Here is a 21,044-nt window from a genome sequence, read left to right as displayed (position 1 = left end):
CTGCCCATTTCTTGTTTATGTCACCTGAAAGTGAGAACAGGCATTCTCATGGCACTTTTGTAGCTGGCGTTGCAAGATATTTACATGCCAGATGTGCTAAAGATTCATATGTCCCTTCATGCTTCAACCACCATTCCAGGGAACATGCGTCTATGTTAATGACGGGTTCTGCTTGATAACAATCCAAAGCAGTGTGAACCGACGCATGTTCATTTTCATCATCTGAGTCAGATGCCACCAGCAGATGGTTGATTTTCTTTTTTTGTGGTTCAGGTTCTGTAATTCTCTCATCGGCATGTTGCTCTTTTAAGACTTCTGAAAGCATGCTGCACACCTCATCTCTCTCAGATTTTGGATGGCACTTCAGATTCTTAAACTTTGGGTCGAGTGCAGTAGCCATCTTTAGAAATCTCACATTGGTACCTTCTTTGCATTTGTCAGATCTGCCGTGAAAGTGTTCTTAATATGAACAGCATGTGCTGGGTCATCTTCCGAGACTGCTATAGTGTGAAATATATGGCAGAATGCGGGTAAAACAGAGCAGGGGACATACAATTCTCCCCCAAGGAGTTCAGTCACAAATTTAATTAACATTTTATTTTTTTAACTAATGTCTTCAGCATGGAAGCATGTCCTCTGGAATGGTAGCCAAAGCATGAAGGGGCATACAAATGTTTAGCATATCTGGCATGTAAATGCCTTGCAATGCCAGCTACAAAAGTGCCATGCAAATGCCTGTTCTCACTTTCTGGTGACATTGTAAGGAAGAAGAGGGCAGCATTATCTCCTGTAAATGTAAATAAACTTGTTTGTCTTAGCGATTGGCTGAACAAGAAGTAGGACTGAGTGAACTTGTCGGCTCTGAAGTTTTACATTGTTTTGTTTTTGAGTGCAGTTATGTAACAAAAAACATGTACATTTGTAAGTTGCACTTTCAGAACAAAGAGATTGTACTACAGTACTTGTATGAGGTGAATTGAAAAATACTATTTCTTTTGTTTATCATTTTTACAGTGCAAATATTTATAATAAAAAATAATAAACACTTTGATTTCAATTACAACACAGAATACAATCTATATGAAAATGTAGAAAAACATCCAAAATATTTAACAAATTTTAATTGGTATTGTTTAACAGTGTGATTAAAACTGTGATTAATTTTTTTAATTGTGATTAATTTTTTTTAGTTAATCGCATGAGTTTACTGCGATAAATTGACAGCCCTAGTCACAAAATGAAATTAATAGGCAGCAGCTTTAAAACAAACAAAAGGAAGTATTTTTTCACATAACGTACAGGCAACCTGTGGAACTCCTTGCCAGAGGATGTTGTGAAGGCCAAGACTATAACAGGGTTCAAAAAGGAACTAGATAAGTTTATGGAGGATAGGTCCATCAATGGCTATTAGCCAGGATGTGGAGGGATAGTGTCCCTAGCCCCTGTTTGCCAAAAGCTGGGAATGGACAACGGGATGGATCACTTGATGATTACCTGTTCTATTCATTCCCTCTTGGGCACCTGGCATTGGCCACTGTCAGAAGACAGGACACTGGGCTAGATGGACCTTTGGTCTGACCCACTATGGCTGTTCTTATGTTCTCACCCTCCCTCCCCCACGGCACTCCCTGGTCATTCCACCGTAGTGCCCCCTCAACCATCCATTGGCTCCAATATCCCCATAGTTCCTCCTCACCTCCACACCATGGCTGAGATGAGTCCTCTTCCCCAACACCACCAGCACAGTACTCCCTGTCTTGGGTCCACACACCCCACAGCTCCCAGTCACAGCACCCCCATCTCTCCAGGAAACCCCAGCCCTGGGCCCATCCCGTGCACCCCTTCAGGAAACCCACAGCACTCCCAACCATGGGCCCATCCCTCCATCCCCATGGCACCTCCACCACTGCAACACTAGCCTTGTTCCCATACCTGCCACAGCACCCTGCATCCCTCCAGGAACACCCCACTACAGCATCCCCAGACCAGTGCCCATCCCCTATGGCACACCCATCCCCCAGCCTAGGTGCTGGCCCTTCTCCAACAAGACCCCACAGCTTTCAAAATCTTCCACTCAATCCAGACCTGGATGCTAGTTCCCACTCACCCCAGTGACTCCCCGTGGCTCTGCCTCCTAACCTGGGCATAGATCTTCATCCCCCCAATCGTACCCTGCTCCTCCACCACCACCACCACAAAGCCCCTGTTCCCTGCTGACTCCAATAACTTCCTTCTCTGTCCCTACCATGAGCTCTTCAGAACCTCCCCTGTGCCCTACTGAGTGATCCAAACCTCTTCCTCCAACCTCTGACCTGCCCCCTGCTCCGCAAAGCCCCCTTCTCTCCAACCCCACAGCACGCTTAGGCTAGGACCTGTCTGCCACCACCTCTCTCTGACACTCCCATAACTCTCCCCCACCACTCCCTCCAACCCTCCCTCCCACCCCAGGAAAATACACCCACTAGCCCTTTCCTCTGAGGATTTCACAGCTGCTCACGACCCTTCTGGCAGAGGATTTGGGGTTACTGTCCCCATGTTATTGGGGGTGGGAGGAGGAAGCCAAGGCACAGCAGCCACACTCAGCATGTGACAGAGCTGGGAAGAGAAGAAGAGGCTACATACCTTACAGTAACTTGAGTTCTTCAAGATGTTTTTGTCCGGATGAGTGCTCCACCATAGGATGTGTGTGTGCCTTTGCGCTCTAGATCAGAGACACAAAGTAGTGCTTGTAGGCCTGCGCCTACACAGAACAACACCTCGTGCTCTACACGAGGGGATACAGGCAGGTGTGAGCCTGCTGCCTTCTCAGCCCCAAAGCCAGAGACTCCACACCAGAGGGGAAGGAGAGTGGGAGGTGGAGCACGCTTAGGGACAAAAACATCTTGAAGAACCCAAGTTTCTGTAAGGTAAGTAACCTCTCCTTCCTCTTCAAGTATATGTCCCTATGGGTGCTCCACCATATGATACTGCCAATCAGTAATTCAAAGAGGAGATACCTTCCCAGAGCCTAAGTCAAGAACCATACAGAGAACTACATCCTCAAATATCAGAGGGGTAGCTGTGTTAGTCTGTATCCACAAAAACAACAAGGAGTCTAGTGGCATCCTCAAAGGCAGAAGCAGGTAAGATGGCATAATGCTTGGCAAAGATCTGAACAGAAGACCAAGTCACAGTCGAGCAGATTTCTGGTGTGGGAACATCTTTTAGTAGAGCTGTAGATGTGGATTGAGTTCTAGTGGAATGCGCTGTTGCTGGGGGGCTGTACCCCAATTCTTTCATAACAGGTCAAAATAAAATCTGAAACCCACTTAGACAACAGCTGTGTAGAAATAGTCATGGTCTTGCCAGAAATGTCTGATCAGGAAATTTGCAATTGTATTCTGAAGGCCTGGTAGATAGACAGCTGATATGTCTATTTGATTGGAAATACACCATTTCCAGTGTCTTAGCGACTCTGAGCATAAGGCCTGGGTTCATGCTATGCCTGGAGGTTGATGTAATGCAGGCGTTCTCAAACTGGGGGTTGGGACCCCTCAGGGGGTCGCAAAGTTATTAATGGGGGGTCGCAAGCTTTCAGCCTCCACCACAAACCCCGCTTTACCTCCAGCATTTATAATCATGTTAAGTATATAAAAAAGTGTTTTTAATTTATAAGGGGGGGTCGCACTCAGAGGCTTGCTGTGTGAAAGGGGTCACCAGTACAAAAGTTTGAGAACCACTGATGTAATGCATCGCTGCCCTGTTGTCTCGCATTAATCTGACTGAGTGGTGTTGTATGTCATGGAGGCAATACTGGCAAGCGTATCTAACTGCACTCTGCTCCAGGATGTTGATGTGAAGCATCAATTCTTGCAGAGACCATTTACTCTGAGCTGTATTTCACTGTAAGTGAACTCCCCATCCTAACAGAGAAGCATCTGTTGTGAGGATCTTTGATGGTGTGGGACGTGAGAATGGGGTTCCCATACAGATTCTGTTCTTCCACCACATAAGGAAATCCAATACCTTGTGAAGCACTGTGACCCATTTTGAGGGTGTCATGCTGTCTGGAATGGTTCCCAACAGAGAGACGTAAAAAGCAGGGCAGACACCCCAAACTGGTGGTGGGGAGGGGGAGGAGTTGATCAGCAGGGCCGCCAGCGGGCGGGAAGGGAGCTGGCTGCTGGTGGGTGCTAATCACCTGTTACTTTTTTTGTGTGGGTGCTCCAGGGCTGGAGCACCCACAGAGTCAGTGGCTATGGTAAAAGGGGGTCCCTGAAGCGGGACGGGAATGTGGGGTTGTATGGGGGATAGAATGGAAGTGGATAGACAACTTCTAGTATCCACTTGTCTGAGGTAAGGAGTCCCCAGGCAGGTAAGTAGTGGGACAGTCAATCTCCAAAGGTGGGGGAAACTGCACAAAGGGGAATCCAGTGATGTGGGTTGATTGATGTCCTTGGCTGAGGTGTCAAAACTGACGACTGAGAAGGGTTAGGTAGTCCTTGTTTCTGCTGCTTGCCCCTTCTCCTGAAGGCTTTCTGAGACTTTGGAAAGGTTGACTGCTGATGGACTTGGATATTTGGATAGACTGAGTCCTACTAAATTGTCTTTTTGTTGCAGGCATGTAGATTCCCAGTGACTGCAGCGTAGCCCTGGACTTCTTGAGGGCATGGAGACAGCGGTCTGTATGCTCACAGAAGCACTTGGGTCCTTCAAAGGGGAGAGCCTCGACTATGGACTGTACTTCTCTCAGAAGACCCAAGGAATGGAACCAAGATGCTCTTTTCATGACCATCGCTGTGGCCCATGGATATGGAGGTTGTGTTGGTGGCATCTAGAGCAGCTTGGATGGAGGTTTTTGTGACCAACTGTCCTTCCACAATGATGACTGAAACTGGTCTTGTGGCAAATGTTCAATAAAGGGTGTAAATTTTGAATATGTGGCAAAGTTGTACTTTGTACAAAGTTGTACATCCACCATTAAGGAGTTAGGGCTAGGGTGGGAAGAGAAGTGTTCCACTCCCTTTGAGGGGATGTAGTACTTTTTGTCAGATCTCTTACAAATGGTGGAATTGTGGCTGGTTTTGTGTTTGCCAAAGTGTACGTTCAGGGGATAGTAATGCCTCATTAATAAGTAAGGCAAACTTCCCTTGAGGATTAATATTCAAGATGTCTGCCAAATAATATTGTGACACTTGGACTTCCTTTAGGGGGATTTGGAGAGTCTGCCAGCCTCTTCATGAGGTCCTGGAATGTTTTAAAAGCATCAGCATAGGTGGGCAGTGGTGGCATTACTACCTCATCTGGAGATGAAGGGGACTTGACTGAAGGAGGCAAGACCGCCTCAGTTTGAGGTTCTGGCTCCTGCTCTGTACCATTTAGTACTGAAGAAGAGGGGGACGGACAACTGTTGGCCATGGATGGGACAGTACCAGAGGGTGCCTGTAACCTCTTCTTGGCATCCTATAAAACTGGTCACCAAACTGGCTTCAAGGATCCCAGTAATTACATTGCGGGGATAGGGAAAGAGTCCCCAATAGTCATACTCCCTGAGTCTGCAGTGCCTGTCAGATTCTCTAGGATCCTTCTCAATAGAGGAATTCCTGGGAGCTGGATGGCACAGTACCAGGATTCCTGTACTGAGACCTCAAAGTCTGATAATTCATCTCCTGAGATGGTGCCTCAGGCATAATGACCAGTGCTGACTGCTGAAGACTTGGGTGGGTTTCAGCCTGCAGGTGTCTAAGCGGCACCAGTGAGGGGGCTCTGATAGCTCTCCATAGTAATGGAGATTCAGGCTCATCCGAAACGATAAGATCTTCAGATGATAGAAACCTAGAAGGAACCAGAGGGCTGTACTAGCCTATACTCGAGGCTTGAGTCAGTACCGGAGGTGAAATTGTGGACCAGTGAGATGGAGACTGCTGCGGTACCAAGGTGAATGCAAGGTCCTGTCATACTTCAGAGCCTGAGTAAGAAGCCGGTACCGAGAGATGTATAGTAGCCCACTGTGTATCACGGTGCCATGTAGGATCAGGCAGTGTTGCTGCGGTAGGTTGTCCGGTAGAGTGCTTATCCAGACAAGGCTTCTTACACAGTACCAACACCTCAGTACCTGACTCAACTGGAGCATCTACAGTACCCTTTAAGGGATGTGAGATCTCCCAAGAGTGGGTCTTATGGGGTGACCTACCCTTTTTCTTAATTTCTCTGGTTAGGAAGGTGTGTTTCTTCCTTTCTGAGGTCTTTGTGTCTGTAGTCACAGATGAGGCTGGACCAGTGACCAGAGTCGTCTGCAATGTTGAGGCTGATGTACGGGGGAGGAAGTGGACCCCTCCAGAGCTAGGCCATATTCCCTTAAGAGGTGTTTTAGTCTAGCCTCCCTATCTTTTTCTGGCTCTTCCCTTAAATCCCAGACAGACCCTACACTATGAGGGGATATGGGAGTCCCCCAAACACCATAGGCAACTCAAATGTTCGTCACTGTTGGGAAAAAACCTGTAGCAGGTCTGGCAGGGCTTAAACCCTGGGGTCTTGGGCATAACAAATTGTGCTCCCTCCAGCACAAACAAAGGTTCCAGAAGAAGGAGGCAGAAAAACTCCCTCCACAAAAAAGAAAAGTCAATAACTATGAAACAAAAATAAAGAAAGACTTTCATGAGATGAAACAAAAGTGGGAAACTAACAGCAAAGACTCTGTCTTGAGCTGCCGGCAGTTGAGGAGGACCTGAGCCCACCACCACTCATTCAAAGGATGAGGTGTTCTGCACAGGGGCAGGCCCGCGAGCACTACTTTGCAGTCTCCAATCAAGAGGACACAGGCACAAACATCCTATGGTGGAGCTCCCATGGGACATATACTCAAAGAAGAACCCAGGAGTCCTCCACCACTGTCATCTCCCTTGACCACAAAGCCATCCACCCTCCCTCCTTCTAATACAACAGTGTCAGCTCTCTGGGGCAAGGGACCAACTTTGTTCCATTTTTGTACAGTGCCCAGCACAGAGGGGTCCTAGTGTGTATTGGGGCTCCTAAGCCCTACTGCAGTGGTTCTCAAACTTTTGTACTGGTGACTCCTTTCACACAGCAAGCCTCTGAGTGCGACCCCCCCTTATAAATTAAAAACACTTTTTTATATATTTAACACCATTATAAATGCTGGAGGCAAAGTGGGATTTGGGGTGGAGGCTGACAGCTCGTGACCCCCTGAGGGGTCCCAACCCTCAGTTTGAGAACCCCTGCCCTACTGCCATCCAACAATAAAGAACAAGAACCCCATTGAACGGATGGTCTTTATTTGGCTTTGTTTGCATGGGGGAGCACAGCTGTTCTCATATCCTTGGCTAAGGGCATCTCCATTTCAGGATGTCCATTCAGAAAGGTTGGAAATCTCTTGCAGCCACAAGTGGTCGCCCTGCGGGACAAATACAAACAGGCATTGGTCTGTGACTAGACAGGAGCAGAGAAGCCTCCCCACTGGCAAGGGAGGTTACAGCAACACTTGGAGGCCATGTCCTGCCATGCCAGGTGCTGCTCACACAACCAGGCCAAACTCTTCCAAAGCAAAGAGTGACATCAGGTGCCTCATTTTTTGAGCATGCAACTAGAGATGCTGTAAGGACCCTGATTTCCAGACAGTGCTTGGACATCACCCTCAAATTCAGGCCCCTTTCAGGGCTCTCATGTTGGGCTACCAAGAGCCTGACACCACAAATGACTGGTGCCTTTTTCAAACAGTAAATGGAAGTCTCCACCCCAAGAAACTTCCAGTCTTTCCCTTGTGCTAAACAGGCCCCTTTGGCCAAGATACTAATTGTATGTGATTCCCACAGATCTCAGTGGGCTCCTGGAATCCTGGCTCCCACCCTCCCTACTCTAACCATTAGATCTCACTCCCCTCCCAGAGCTGGGACTAGAAACCAGGAGTCCTGATTCCCAGTCCCTGCCCCTGTTCTCTAACCCACTAGACCCCCCTCCACTCCCCTTGCTGAGATCCAGACTCCCAGCCCACCTTGCTCTCCTCTGAAAACCAAACCCAGACTTTTGCATAATCTAGAAGGATTTTTGAAAAGAAATCCCCATAGCCATGTTTACATATTACTCCTGATTGATAATCCTTAGCCCTTCTATCTAAGCCTCTCAAAATGCTTTCCACACTGTGACGATGCCCCCCATAAGGCTTTACGGAAATATACTTATGAATGTATATATAACATAACTAGAATGTGTTTTATGCTACATATGCCATGTAACATATCTGTAAAGGTTATGATCTACTGAATCTATTAATCCTACTTGTATACACGTATCATTTTTGAATTCGAAGTTATGAATATTGGCTGCATACTTGTTTGATTCTGAGTAGGTTTTAGTGAAGCAGTTGGACAGCTTCCTGAGAAAAGACTATTCTCAGTAAGTGCCCAATCAAGAAGCCCTTAAGCCAACAATGAATTTGGAGACACCAATCCACATCTGGGCTTTCCCAGGAATGTGGCTTGATTGGTAAGGAACTCAGTCATGCATGGACATGTGACTTGCCCAGGTGACTCCAAAACTCCATTTTGTAGCTGGACTTTGCATAGGAGAGAGGAGGGGGGTCTCCACCCACAAGAGAAAGTCTATTTAAACCCCTGGAAGACCCCTCCATTTTGTCTTCAGCTGGCTAAAGAGAGAGCCTCTCCACCCCCAAGGATACCTGAAAGGAACTGGAACAAAGGACCGTAACTACAGGGGGGGGGGGGTGAGTGATTGCTGGACCCAGACGAGAAGGAGACTATTCTGTAAAAGGAAGCTTACTGGGTGAGGTTTTTATCTGTATTCAGTTTCTTAGACATAGGCTTGCGTGTTCTATTTTATTTTGCTTGGTAATTCACTTTGTTCTGTCTGTTACTACTTGGAACCACTTAAATCCTACTTTCTATATTTAATAAAATCACTTTTTACTTATTCATTAACCCAGAGTATGTGTTAATACCTGGGGGGGGGGCAAACAGCTGTGCCTGTCTCTCTATCAGTGTTATAGGGGGCAAACAATTTATGAGTTTACCCTGTATAAGCTTTATACAGGGTAAAACGGATTTATTTAGGGTTTGGACCCCTCTGGGAGTTGGGCATCTGAGTGTTAAAGACAGGAACATTTCCTCAGCTGCTTTCAGTTAAGCTTGCCGTTTGTGGGACGTGGTTCAGACCTGGGTCTGTGTTTGTGACCAGCAAGTGTGTCTGGCACAGCCAGGCAGGGTTCTGGAGTCCTAAGCTGGCAGGGAAAGCAGGGGCAAAAGTAGTCTTGGCACATCAAGTGGCAGCTCCCAAGGGGTTTCTGTGATCCAACCTGTCACACACACATTCATACCTGAAGCCACAGCTCCCTCTGGTAGTTGGGTCAGTGTTATCCCCATTTTGCAGACAGGGAAAGTGAGGTAGAGAGGGAAGGCACATTAGAACTCAGCACCAATTGATTCTGAAGCCCATGCTCCTGCGAACATAGCCTTGTGGGTGCCATCCAGTTTGGCCCTTCCCTTTTGCTCAAACCAAGTTTGATTTCTGGAGAGGTTCTTCCCTGACCAACCTGACACAGATTCTCACTGCTTCTGGCTCCGCCTTCTGATACAGCTGTAAAGCCTTCCTCTCTTTCACCTAGGAACATGCTGGCATCTGCTCCTTCCTTGGGACTCCACAGGCAAAAACTCAGCTGGCTGCCAAAGTCTGTCATGAGATCGTCCGTCCTCTCCTGCAAGCCACCCAGTGGCTCTCGCTCCAGAGCCCCACCTGCATTGTTCTCCATGGTTGCTGTCTTCCTCCTCTTAGTTTCACTCATTTCTCCCCACAAGTCAGCTCTGTCCAGCAGAGAGGCTGTAAACATAAAATGAACATGATGCTCTCACGATAACTGTCTTATACTGTTCTATCGCTGGGAAATGCTGCAGAGCTAGTTACCCAGTGTCTCATACCATGCTGTAGGCGAATGGGACCTCTTTACCAGGTTTGGCAAAGGCCACATGTAATCCTAGGGAGCTCGTGAATCTGGTAGACACAGACTGAGCAGGGCCAGCAGCTGGAAGGCTGAATACATTCACATTATGAATAAGGGGAAAATGTTTAGCCAGGAGGGAGATTCCCTAACGGGGCAGCTCCCCATGGTTGGGATTCTCCATCCCTTAGTGGCTTTACATCCAGACCGGATGTCTCCCTGAATTATCTGGTCTAGCTCCACCACAGGATTGATGCTGAATGCTGGAATCACTGGGTGAGGTTCTCTGGCCTGTTTGATACAGGCCAGGGGGTCATGCCCGATGGTCAGAATGGTCCCTGGCCATGAAATCTATGGATGAATGGTGGGCAAAATCCACTGTGAGCATGTGTAAATGCAGATAAGAACAGGCCATTCAATCAACTCCAGTGCTGGTGATAAGGGAAATAGAAACTGCACAGGAAAATGATCTCGGAGCCATTGTGGGGCTGCTCAGTGGGGAAGGGAGGACGAGGGGGTTAGAGAAAGGAATAAGATATTAAAGGGTGTTAAGAGTAGAGACAGCCCATCCCAGGGAGCAGGGCAGAGGACTCTTGGGCTCTATTCCCAGCTCTGCCACTGGCCTGCGGCATGACCTTGGGCAAGTCCCTTCCTTCTCGGTGCCTCTGTTTCCCCTCCCACTCTGTGTCTATTCTGATTGTCTCTCACTGTGAGTCTATGCAGTGCTCAGTTTAATGTGAGTCTGATCTCAGTCGGGGAGGGTCTGTGCAGAGCCTGGCACAATAGGGGCCCTAATTCAGTCATGCAAAAATAACAGGCAATATGGTTGTGGTTGTTCTATGAACTGCTGGCCTGTTTATCTACTTTTCTAGTACAAAGATGGCTGGATCCAAGCCCCAATGCGGTCACCGGAAAGAGGATTTGTGGGGTGTCGGGGTGGCTATCACCTGGAGGAGCTGTGTGTTTGTGTTGTGACGGGGCAAGGCCAGATGGTTATAGGAAAGTAGTGAGAAACAGGTCTGTTAGCCCCATGCTAAACAAATCCCTGTTAGCATGGTAACCAAATGGCAGTTGCTCCAGGTTAAGTAAGACACCTGGGGCCAATTAAGATCCTTCCAGAAAGCAGAGGAGACAGCTAGGTTGATCCTTCCAGAAAGCAGTGGAGACAGCTTCCAGAAAGCAGTGGAGACAATCAGGGGCTGGCTGAAACTAGTTAAAAACCTCCCAGATAGTCAGGTGGGCGTGCATGTCAGGAGTTGTGGGAGGAAGTTGTGCTGTTGAAGAGATTGAGCAGTACACACTATATCAGGCACAAGGAAGGAGGCCCTGAGGTAAGGGTGAAGTGGAGCTTGAGGAAGTGGGGGCTGCTGTGGGGAAGTAGCCCAGGGAATTGTATGTGTCCTGTTTCTCAAAGGTCAGCTACCATAGCTGATACTATTAGGGTCCCATTTTCTTACCTGGCTCTGAATTGACAGAACTGATGCTGTCAGATACCTCTTCCTGTGATAGCTTCTGGCCAGCTGTTGGTAAGAAACACGCAGCGAGCCAGGCTGGGTTGGCATCTTCAGTGAATAATCAGAGGGCCAAAGGGGGGAGCCTGGAGTAGAGGGTGGACCCGGGCTCCCCCCTTTGCCCCTCTGATTATTCATTGAGACTGGGAGACAACAGAAACTTTGCAAGGGAGGATAGCTTCTCCTCACCTCCCTCGCTGGGTTATGATGAAAATGGCTCAGTAGGCTGTGACCCTTGCCTCTAGAGAGAGAAGGGCTATGTGGAGGGTCACAGTGAGCCTCTGAGGCTAGCAAAATCTGCCAGGAAACACGGGACCCACAGAGACAAGGACAGAACTTTGTCACAGTGTGCAGAGAGAATGTGTGTCCTCTGTACATTTTCTTACCCGGCTCTGAATTGAGAGAACTGATGCTGTCAGATGCCTCTTCCTGTGATAGCTTCTGGCCAGCTGTTGGTAAGTCACACGCAGCGAGCCAGGCTGGGTTGGCATCTTCAGGTACCTGCTGTTGAAAGTTACCCTCATTAAGTTTGATGAGCAGGGGACAGCTCTGCCAACCTGGTTACACTGGAGAACTGGGTAGGGGAGGCTGAACTGACGCAAAAGTGCAGCATGTCCCCAGCAGCCATGCAGAACTGACTGTACTGCTCCCCACAGCCAAGCACGGTGCTCTCAGCAGCACGCCTGGCAGTACAAGTGCATTTTGGGTAGCTATCCCACAGAGTGGTTGCAGACGTGTATTCTGCTCAGGTCAGTGTGTGCCCAGTGCACCAAAGCCAGAGAACTTTACCTAACAGTACACATGGGGCAGCACTTGCACCCCCTGACCCCTTAGCCTCTCCCCTGGCTATTTAAGGGCTTCACTACACCCTTCCCTAGTTCCTTCTCATCTCCCATGGCTTGAGTCAGAGTGGTTTTCTCCTCAGGCTTTATTCCACAGTCCTGTGATTTTTCTGTATATAGTTTTTAGTTGTGGCTAGCTTACCAGTACCCTTAAGTTTAGTTTATTATTAATAGTTAGATAAGATTTTGCACACTCTTTCCAGGTTTCAGTGGCCAGAAAGGAGGTTCCCCTTCGTTACTGGAGAAAGGGATTCTACTCACGGTACTTCCTGCTCCCCAAGTCCAAGGGAGGGGGTGAGATCTATCCTCAGTCTGCGTCTCAACAAGTACATCAATTACATGAGGTTCCACATGGTCACGCTAACTACTATTCTCCCCGCTTTGAATCACAATGACTGGCTTGCTGCCCTCAATCTTCAGGACGCTTACTTCCATGTAGTGATTTTCCCAAGCCACAGTAGATTTCTGAGATTTGTAATGACAGATCAGCATTATCAGTACACCGTGCTTCTCTTTGGCCTGTCCTTAGCTCCCTGGGTATTTACGAAATGCCTGACTACAGTAGGAGCATATCTCAGAAAAGAGGAATGAGAGGGTTACTCGCATTGTGCAGTAATTGAGGCTCTTCGAGATGAGTATCTCTGTGGGTGCTCCACTTCAGGTGTTGGTGCATCCTGGCGCCGGTTGATGGGAGATTTTCGGGAGCAGTGCCTGGTCAGGATGTGCATGCGCAGTAGCTGTCTTGCCGTGCCATTAGCGCTTCATCTAGCATGTGCACGGCCTGACCCCTTCAATTCCTTTCCTACCACAGAGTCTTTAATGCGAACTCTGAATTAGAGGGGAGAAAAGTAGGTAGTGGAACACCCATAGGGGAACACATCTTGAAGAACCTCAGTTACTGCATGAGGTGAGTAACCCTCTCCTTCTTTGAGTACTATCCCTGTGGATGCTCCACTTCAGGTGACTGTAAAGCAGTGCCCTACTGTGGATGGATGGGCTGCGGAGTTGTATGCATAGTTGGCGCTAGCACCGTTCGGCCTAGTATCACATCTGAGCCTGAGCTTTGCATTATTGCGTAGAGATTAATGAATGTGTGTTTGGATGCCCAAGTGGTGGCTCGACATATCTCTGTGAGTGGTAGGTTATTCAAAAAGGCTGTTGAGGTTGATATTGATCTCGTCAAATGGGCTCTGATCCCCACTGGGAGTTCCCTTTTTTGTTGCTGTTCGCATAGGTGGATGCAATTGGAGATCCATTTTGAACGTCTTTGTTTTGATATTGCGGATCCCTTTGATCATTCAGTTGTGGAGATGAACAGTCTCGGTGATTTTCTGAATGGTTTCATTCTATCTAGGTAAAATGCTAATGCGTGTCTAACATCTAGAGAGTGTAGGACTGTCTCTTGTACAGTCCCATGCGGGTTAGGGTAAAATGTAGGTAAGTGAATTGGTTGGTTGAGATGAAAGGATGATGATACCTTGGGGAAAAATTTTGGGTGTGGTTGTAGTGTCACTTTGTCTTTGACGAATACGGTAGATGGAGGGTGGGCCATGAGAGCCCCTAGTCCACTTACTCTTTGTGCAGAAGTATTCGTGACCAGGAATGCTACCTTCATTGAGAGGTGTAGTAGAGAACAAGTCATGAATGGATCCAATGGTGCTTTGGTAAGGCCTCTAAGGACCAGGTTTAGATCCCATGCTGGTGTGGGGTTGAGTATTTCTGGGTTATACCTGTGAGGAAATGCTTTGTGATCGGGTGTGTGAATATTGAGACACCATCGATCTTATGATGGAAAGCAGCTATGGCTGGCAGGTGTACTTTAACTGTACTTATGGAAAGTCCTGATTGTTTCAGTTCTAATATGTACTCCAAGATCAAATGAAGTGGGGCTGTAAGTGCAGTTATGCATCTGTTTCTGCACCACATGGAGATCCTCTTCCATTTCTGTAGGTATGTTGCACAAGTGGATGTCTTTCTGTTGTTTAGTAATACCTGTTTAACCTGTTCCGAGCAGGCTAATTCTTCGTGTTGGAGCCCTGGAGGAGCCATGCCTTCAGGTGAAGTTTTTCCAGGTCCAGATGGAGGACTTGACCTTCGTCTTGTGAGAGAAGATCCCGTCACCATGGGAGAGTGTATGGTGCGCAGATCGCCATGCATCTCAGGTATGGGAACCATGGCTGTCTGGGCCATGTCGGGGCTATAAGTATGACCTTGGCTTCGTTGTTTCATATCTTGTGTATTACCCTGGAGATTAACCGTGTCAGTGGGAATGCTACAGGAGAGGTGTGTTTCATCTGATGAGGAAGCCATCCCTTAGGAATTGTGTTCCCAGTCCTGCTCGTGAGCAAAACTTTGGGCATTTGTTGTTTCATGTGAATAGGTCGATGTGTGGGAACCCTTACATGTGGAATATGTGTTGTGTTATATTGTCATTCAGTTCCTATTCATGTTCTTGGGGAAACTGTCTGCTTAATGTGTCCACCGTCATGTTCTGCTGACCCAGGAGGTATGACGCTGTAATGGTGATGTTGTGTTTTATGCAACAGTTCCATAGTTTTATGGCTTCTGTGCATAGGGAGCGAGATCGTGCTGCACCCTGTCGGTTTATGTAGAACATAAATACAATGTTGTCCATCATGACTCTTATTGTTTTGTTCTGAAATGGTTGCATGCATTGCGAACTGTGCATAATTCAAGCAGGTTGATGTGTAAATGTGTCACTGCGGATTCTCTTGGATTGTATGTTGGTTTAGGTGGGTGCCCCAGCCAATCAGTGAGGCATCCGTTGTGATCAGTATGGATTGTGGATCCTGCTGGAATGGGGTCCCTGAGCATACGTTTCCTGGATTTGTCCACCATTGTAAGAAGTGTTGGACTTTTGGTATTAGTGTTAGGCTTTTGTTCAGGCTGCAAAAGGAAGAGCAGATACTCCCAAAACTGGTGGTTAATACTGAAGTTAAACTCACCAACCAGTCACAAACTGTGCTTCTGATCCTCCACACTGGTTATCAAGAAGCTGAAAAAAGAAATCACACAGCCCCCTTTATTGCATTCCAGTTCTCTGGCTCCCAATCAGCACATAGGTCCAGTACAGTGAGAAGTTATTTAAAAACTCTACTCATTATGCAAAATGTTCTTCTAACCCCAAAGGGTCAGCCATGTTACCAGGTCAATATTAGTTTGGATCTTACCCAAAATACCACGCTGCCAGCCAATCCTTTAGTGTCTAAAACTAAAGGTTTATTATAAAGAAAAAAGAAAGAACAAGAAGAGCGATTTTAAATGGTAAAGCAATCACATATATACAGAAACTTCAAAGTGCATATATCAGGTTCTCAGCAGTATTGGTGAATTTGCTGGCTTGAAAGTCCCTCTGGAACACATCCGCAGCTTGGATGGGGTCATTAAGTCCTTTGTTCAGAGCTTAAATTTGTAGAGAAATTACTCCAGAGGTGGAAAGCAGGATTGAAGACAAGATGGAGATGATGCAGCTGTCTTTTATATCCTTTGCCATGTGTTTGGTACTTCCTTTGTCCCATACACAAACTCATAGCACACGGCATGGAAAAACCTTGGAGTCCTCTGTCCATACGCATGCCCCTACAAGTCCTGCTGACTCATAAGGTGTAGCCCCTGGCTTCTTTCAGTGGGTTGTTTCTACAGCTGATGACCCTTGATGGGCTATCAAACAGGCTAGGCACTGCTGATGTCAGTCTGTCTGGGGGTGTCACCCAGAAACACAGCACAAGTTTTGAAATACAGATATACCATTAAAAAGATGCATCCGATGAAGTGAGCTGTAGCTCACGAAAGCTTATGCTCTAATAAATGTGTTAGTCTCTAAGGTGCCAAAAGTACTCCTTTTCTTTTTACAGATACAGACTAACACGGCTGCTACTCTGAAACCTGTCAGATATACCATTGTGACATTCTGTACCTTGGGGGAGCATAGTGTAACCCCCATATTCCTCATTTTCATATAATCGTGATCTTACATATAAAGTATGCCTTGTAAGGTATCAGGGGAAAGGTTATGATCTGCTGAAAGTCATTTATCTATCCATATATGTGTATCATTAATGCATATTAAGTTATGAGAATTGTGTTATATGGTGGTCACTAAAGCATGCTGTAAGTTGGGGACTCAGCCAGATATTAGCTCCCCAGATGCAACAGCAAGGAAAGTAAACAACGCCTGGGAGGGGTGTCAAACAACCCATCAACAGCCATTGCCAGCAAGGGAGCTACAAAGCAATGACTCACCTGCATGAGGCCACACAAGGGGAATTGTTCAGCCTTGCTTGAGGAGACTCAGCAATGCCCTCCAGACATGCCTAGACTTGTGCTCTCCAAGCACATGGACTGAGAGTATAAAACAGACAGAGTGGACACATACTGGGCCTTTCTCCTGCCCCCACCTATGCTGCAAGCCAAGACACTGAGGAGAAGAAGACAAGACTCCAACACAGGAGACTGGCCCAGGTTTAAGGAACAAACCTGTATATTAAGGACTGCAATATACAGTGGGGTGAGAAAAACGGCTTAATCTAGTTGCTGCCCAGTCTAATAGGGTTGAGAGTTTAGACTGTGTGCTTATCTTTTTTTTTTTTTTTTTTGGTAACCACTCTGACTAGTTATGCTTTGACTTATAATCACTTAAAATCTATCTTTATAGTTAATAAATGTGTTTGTTTGTTCTACCTGAAGCAGTGTGTTTGGTTTGAAGCATGTCAGAGGCTCCCCTTGCAACAACAAGCCTGGTACATATCAATTTCTTCGTTAAATTGATGAACTCATATAAGCTTGCGGCGTCCAGCGGGCATAACTGAACACTGCAATATGGCGGTTCCTAGGGTTGTGTCTGGGACCGCAGATATTGGCTAGTGTCATTTGCTTGTAAATAGGAGCAGCTTACATGCCAGAGGCTGTGCGTGAACAACCCAGGAGTGGCGGTTCTCACAGAAGAGCACGGTAACGCTGGCTCCCAGAGTCAAGGATTGGAGTGACCTAGCAGATCACCGGTCCAGATAACACCAGAGGGGAACGTCACAACCATACACATCTATAACTCAAAATACAAAGATATAAAAAAGATTATTATACTTGGCAAATCATAACATTTTCAGATACCTTACATGGCATCTCTAGTCAGATTCCTTGCAATTTTATAATATTGGTATCAATATCATAAAGTGTCTCCCATATTCCATACAGTGTCACAGATGCATTGATGGAATCAGCAAAATCAGTGTGGCAAACACCAGCCACCATCCCTCCAACTTGCAAACATGCAGACAGAAAGTATTACATACCAAATAAAGGAATGGACTTCCTCTTCTCGCACCCCCAGCCCAACTCCTTAGCCCTGGTCTACACTAGGAGTTGAGGTTGAATTTAGCAGCGCTAAATCGATTTAACCCTGCACCCGTCCACATGATGAAGCCCTTTTTTTCGACTTAAAGGGCTCTTAAAATTGATTTCCTTACTCCACCCCCGACAAGGGGATTAGCGCTGAATTCGGCCTTGCCGGGTCGAATTTGGGGTACTGTGGACGCAATTAGATGGTATTGGCCTCCGGGAGCTACCCCAGAGTGCTCCATTATGACCGCTCTGGACAGCACTCTCAACTCAGATGCACTGGCCAGGTAGACAGGAAAAGGCCTGCGAACTTTTGAATTTCATTTCCTGTTTGGCCAGCGTGGCAAGCTGCAGGTGAGTGCAGAGCTCATCAGCAGAGGTGACCATGCAGAGCTCATCAGCAGAGGTGACCATGCTGGCGTCCCAGAATCGCAAAAGAGCTCCAGCATGGACCAAACGGGAGGTACGGGATCTGATCGCTGTGTGGGGAGAGGAATCCGTGCTATCAGAACTCCGTTCCAGTTTTCGAAATGCCAAAACATTTGTCAAAATCTCCCAGGGCATGAAGGACAGAGGCCATAACTGGGACCCGAGGCAGTGCTGCGTGAAACTTAAGGAACTGAGGCAAGCCTACCAGAAAACCAGAGAGGCAAACATCCACCAGTGCTTGCAGCACTATTGAAAAGTACCCCTTGCGGTTTATGTACTCGCCAGCTTGGTGCTCCGGTGCCAAGATAGGGATATGGGTTCCGTCTATGGTCCCACCACAGTTAGGGAATCCCATTGCAGCAAAGCCATCCACTATGACCTGCACATTTCCCAGGGTCACTACCCTTGATATCAGCAGATCTTTGATTGCGTTGGCTACTTGCATCACAGCAGCTCCCACAGTAGATTTGCCCACTCCAAATTGATTCCTGACTGACGGGTAGCTGTCTGGCGTTGCAAGCTTCCACCTGGCTATTGCCACTCGCTTCTCAACTGTGAGGGCTGCTCTCATCTTGGTATTCTTGCGCCTCAGGGCAGGGGAAAGCAAGTCACAAAGTTCCATGAAAGTGCTCTTACACATGCGAAAGTTTCGCAGCCACTGGGAATTGTCCCAGACCTGCAACACTATGCGGTCCCACCAGTCTGTGCTTGTTTCCCGGGCCAAGAATCTGCGTTCCACCGCATGAACCTGCCCCATTAGCACCATGATGCCCACATTGCCAGGGCCCGTGCTTTGAGAGAAGTCTTTGTCCATGTCCTCATCACTCTCATCACTGTGCTGACGTTGCTTACTTGCCCGGTTTTGCTTTGCCAGGTTCTGATGCTGCATATACTGCTGGATAATGCACGTGGTGGTTAATGTGCTCCTAATTGCCACAGTGATCTGAGTGGGCTCCATGCTTGCCGTGGTATGGCATCTGCACAGGTAACTCAGGAAAAAAGGCGCGAAACGATTGTCTGCCATTGCTTTCACAGAGGGAAGGAGGGAGGGAGGGCCTGACGACATGTACCCAGAACCACCCGCGATAACGTTTTTTGCCCCATCAGGCATTGGGATCTCAACCCAGAATTCCAATGGGCGGCGGAGACTGCGGGAACTATGGGATAGCTGCTCACAGTGCAACACTCCGGAAGTCGACGCTAGCCTCGGTACTGTGGAAGCACTCCGCCGAGCTAATGCACTTAATGCACTTAGAGCATTTTGTGTGGGGACACACACAATAGACTATATAAAAACGATTTCTAAAAAACCGACTTCTATAAATTCGACCTAATTTCGTAGTGTAGACATACCCTTAGTGGTGGATGGGGGCAACCAATGGAGTAAACAACTACAATCCTGATCCACACTCCAAGACAAGGATTGGAAGAGATTAAATCTATTTGGGTGGAAAGTCTACTCTTCAGCAACTCTGCAATTCCGCATGGCCAACTACACAGTGTTACTAGCAACAAAAACCACAATAATTACACTAAACTGAATGAGTTCCTTGATGAAATCTCAGAGGACAAGAAAGAACAATTCCAAGCCATCATTAACGAGGGACAGCTCGTAGCCAGAACAGCACCCAAAGCATCCCTCGATGTCGCAGACACGGCCGCATGCACAATAGCAATAGTAATGTGCAGAGCTTCATGGCTACATTCTTCAGGAATCCTGAGGGAACTTCAAACTAAGGTAGAAGACCTCCCATTTGATAGGGATAAGCTGTTCTCCACCAAGACAGATGAGGTCCTACATTCCATGAAGGACTCACGAACGACACTAAGAACACTCAGCATTTACACAACCCCAAACAGAAGGAGGAGATACCAACCATACTCCCGCAACAGAGACAATACATTGCAACAACAACAGAGACAATTCGACAACCAGAGACAAAGACACTAGCCACAGAGACGTTATCCTTCCCAGTCTCAGTCTGTGGCGTCCCAAGCACCATCAGCCAAGATGCAATTTTGAAACGTTGGTCAAGGGTCTGACTGACCTCCCCCAACAACCAGCACCAATACTACAAACAACCCAGACCTTTGGTCATCGGCTATGACCATTTTATCATATGCAGGCCTCCATCACCACAGATCACTGGGTATTAGAGATCATCCACACAGGTTATACCATCCCTTTTATTTTCATTCCACCTACCCATCCCCCTTCCCTGTCCCTCTTCAGGGACCCTTCTCACGAGCACCTTCTACGACAAGAAGTGAATCATCTTCTACAACTAGGTGCCGTGGAACAAGTTCCAACACAACACAAGGGGAAGGGATTTTATTCCTACTATTTCCTGACTCAAAACAAAAACCGTGGATGGAGACCCATATTAGATCTCAGAAAACTTAACAAGTTTGTCCGTACCCACAGATGGTCACATTAAACTCAATGATCCCAGCGCTGGAAAAGGGGGACTGGTTCTCGGCCCTCGACCTAAAAGAGGCATACTTTCATATTACCATCCATCCCGCATGCAGACGGTTCCTACGATGCACAACAGGGAAAGACCACTTCCAGTCCAGAGTGCTACCCTTCGGACTTTTGACGGCCCTGAGAGTTTTTACCAAAACGCTAGCAGTAGTACTGGTGCATTTGCGCAGACAGGGAATACTGATCTTCCAGTACCTAGACAACTGCCCACTGAAAGGACCTACTCAAGCAGAAACAATAAATATTCCCCAGAGGAATATCACCTCTTTCACACCCTTAGGTTACAAATTAAGAAACTGAAATCCATAGGCGCCGACTTCCAGATTTCCCAGGTGGTGCTCAACCCCCTGCTCCATCCTAGGCCCCATCCCTTCCCCCAATGCCCCACCCCACCTCTTCCTGCCCCTGCTCCACCCCCTCCCCCAAGGATGCCCCATATTCAACTGGTGCCTCCCCATAGTGGGGGGGCACAA

At 47.4% G+C, this 21,044-nt stretch overlaps 1 protein-coding gene and 1 long non-coding RNA gene across 2 annotated transcripts in view; one reads left to right on the top strand and one right to left on the bottom strand.

Moving 5' to 3' along the window:
- Positions 1-7,276: 7,276 nt before the first annotated feature.
- TOP6BL (TOP6B like initiator of meiotic double strand breaks) overlaps positions 7,277-21,044 on the bottom strand; it is a 53,425-nt gene continuing 39,657 nt past the window's right edge. The window contains exons 14-16 of the mRNA XM_074958062.1: positions 11,844-11,958; positions 9,545-9,828; positions 7,277-7,393 (exon numbers count right to left, since the gene is read on the bottom strand). Coding sequence (XP_074814163.1) covers positions 7,340-7,393; positions 9,545-9,828; positions 11,844-11,958 — 453 coding nt within the window. The 3' untranslated portion in view covers positions 7,277-7,339. The remainder of the gene's footprint in view (positions 7,394-9,544; positions 9,829-11,843; positions 11,959-21,044) is intronic.
- On the top strand, positions 8,707-16,824 carry LOC141990632 (uncharacterized). Its single transcript, XR_012640214.1, has 4 exons — positions 8,707-8,778; positions 9,617-9,761; positions 14,314-14,461; positions 16,175-16,824. It is a non-coding gene; the product is annotated as an uncharacterized LOC141990632 (long non-coding RNA).

This window comes from Natator depressus, chromosome 7 (assembly GCF_965152275.1).
Source record: "Natator depressus isolate rNatDep1 chromosome 7, rNatDep2.hap1, whole genome shotgun sequence".
NCBI classification, from domain to species: domain Eukaryota; kingdom Metazoa; phylum Chordata; order Testudines; family Cheloniidae; genus Natator; species Natator depressus.
The sequence above is the reverse complement of the archived record's forward strand: the minus strand, read 5'-3'. Positions and strand labels throughout refer to the sequence as shown.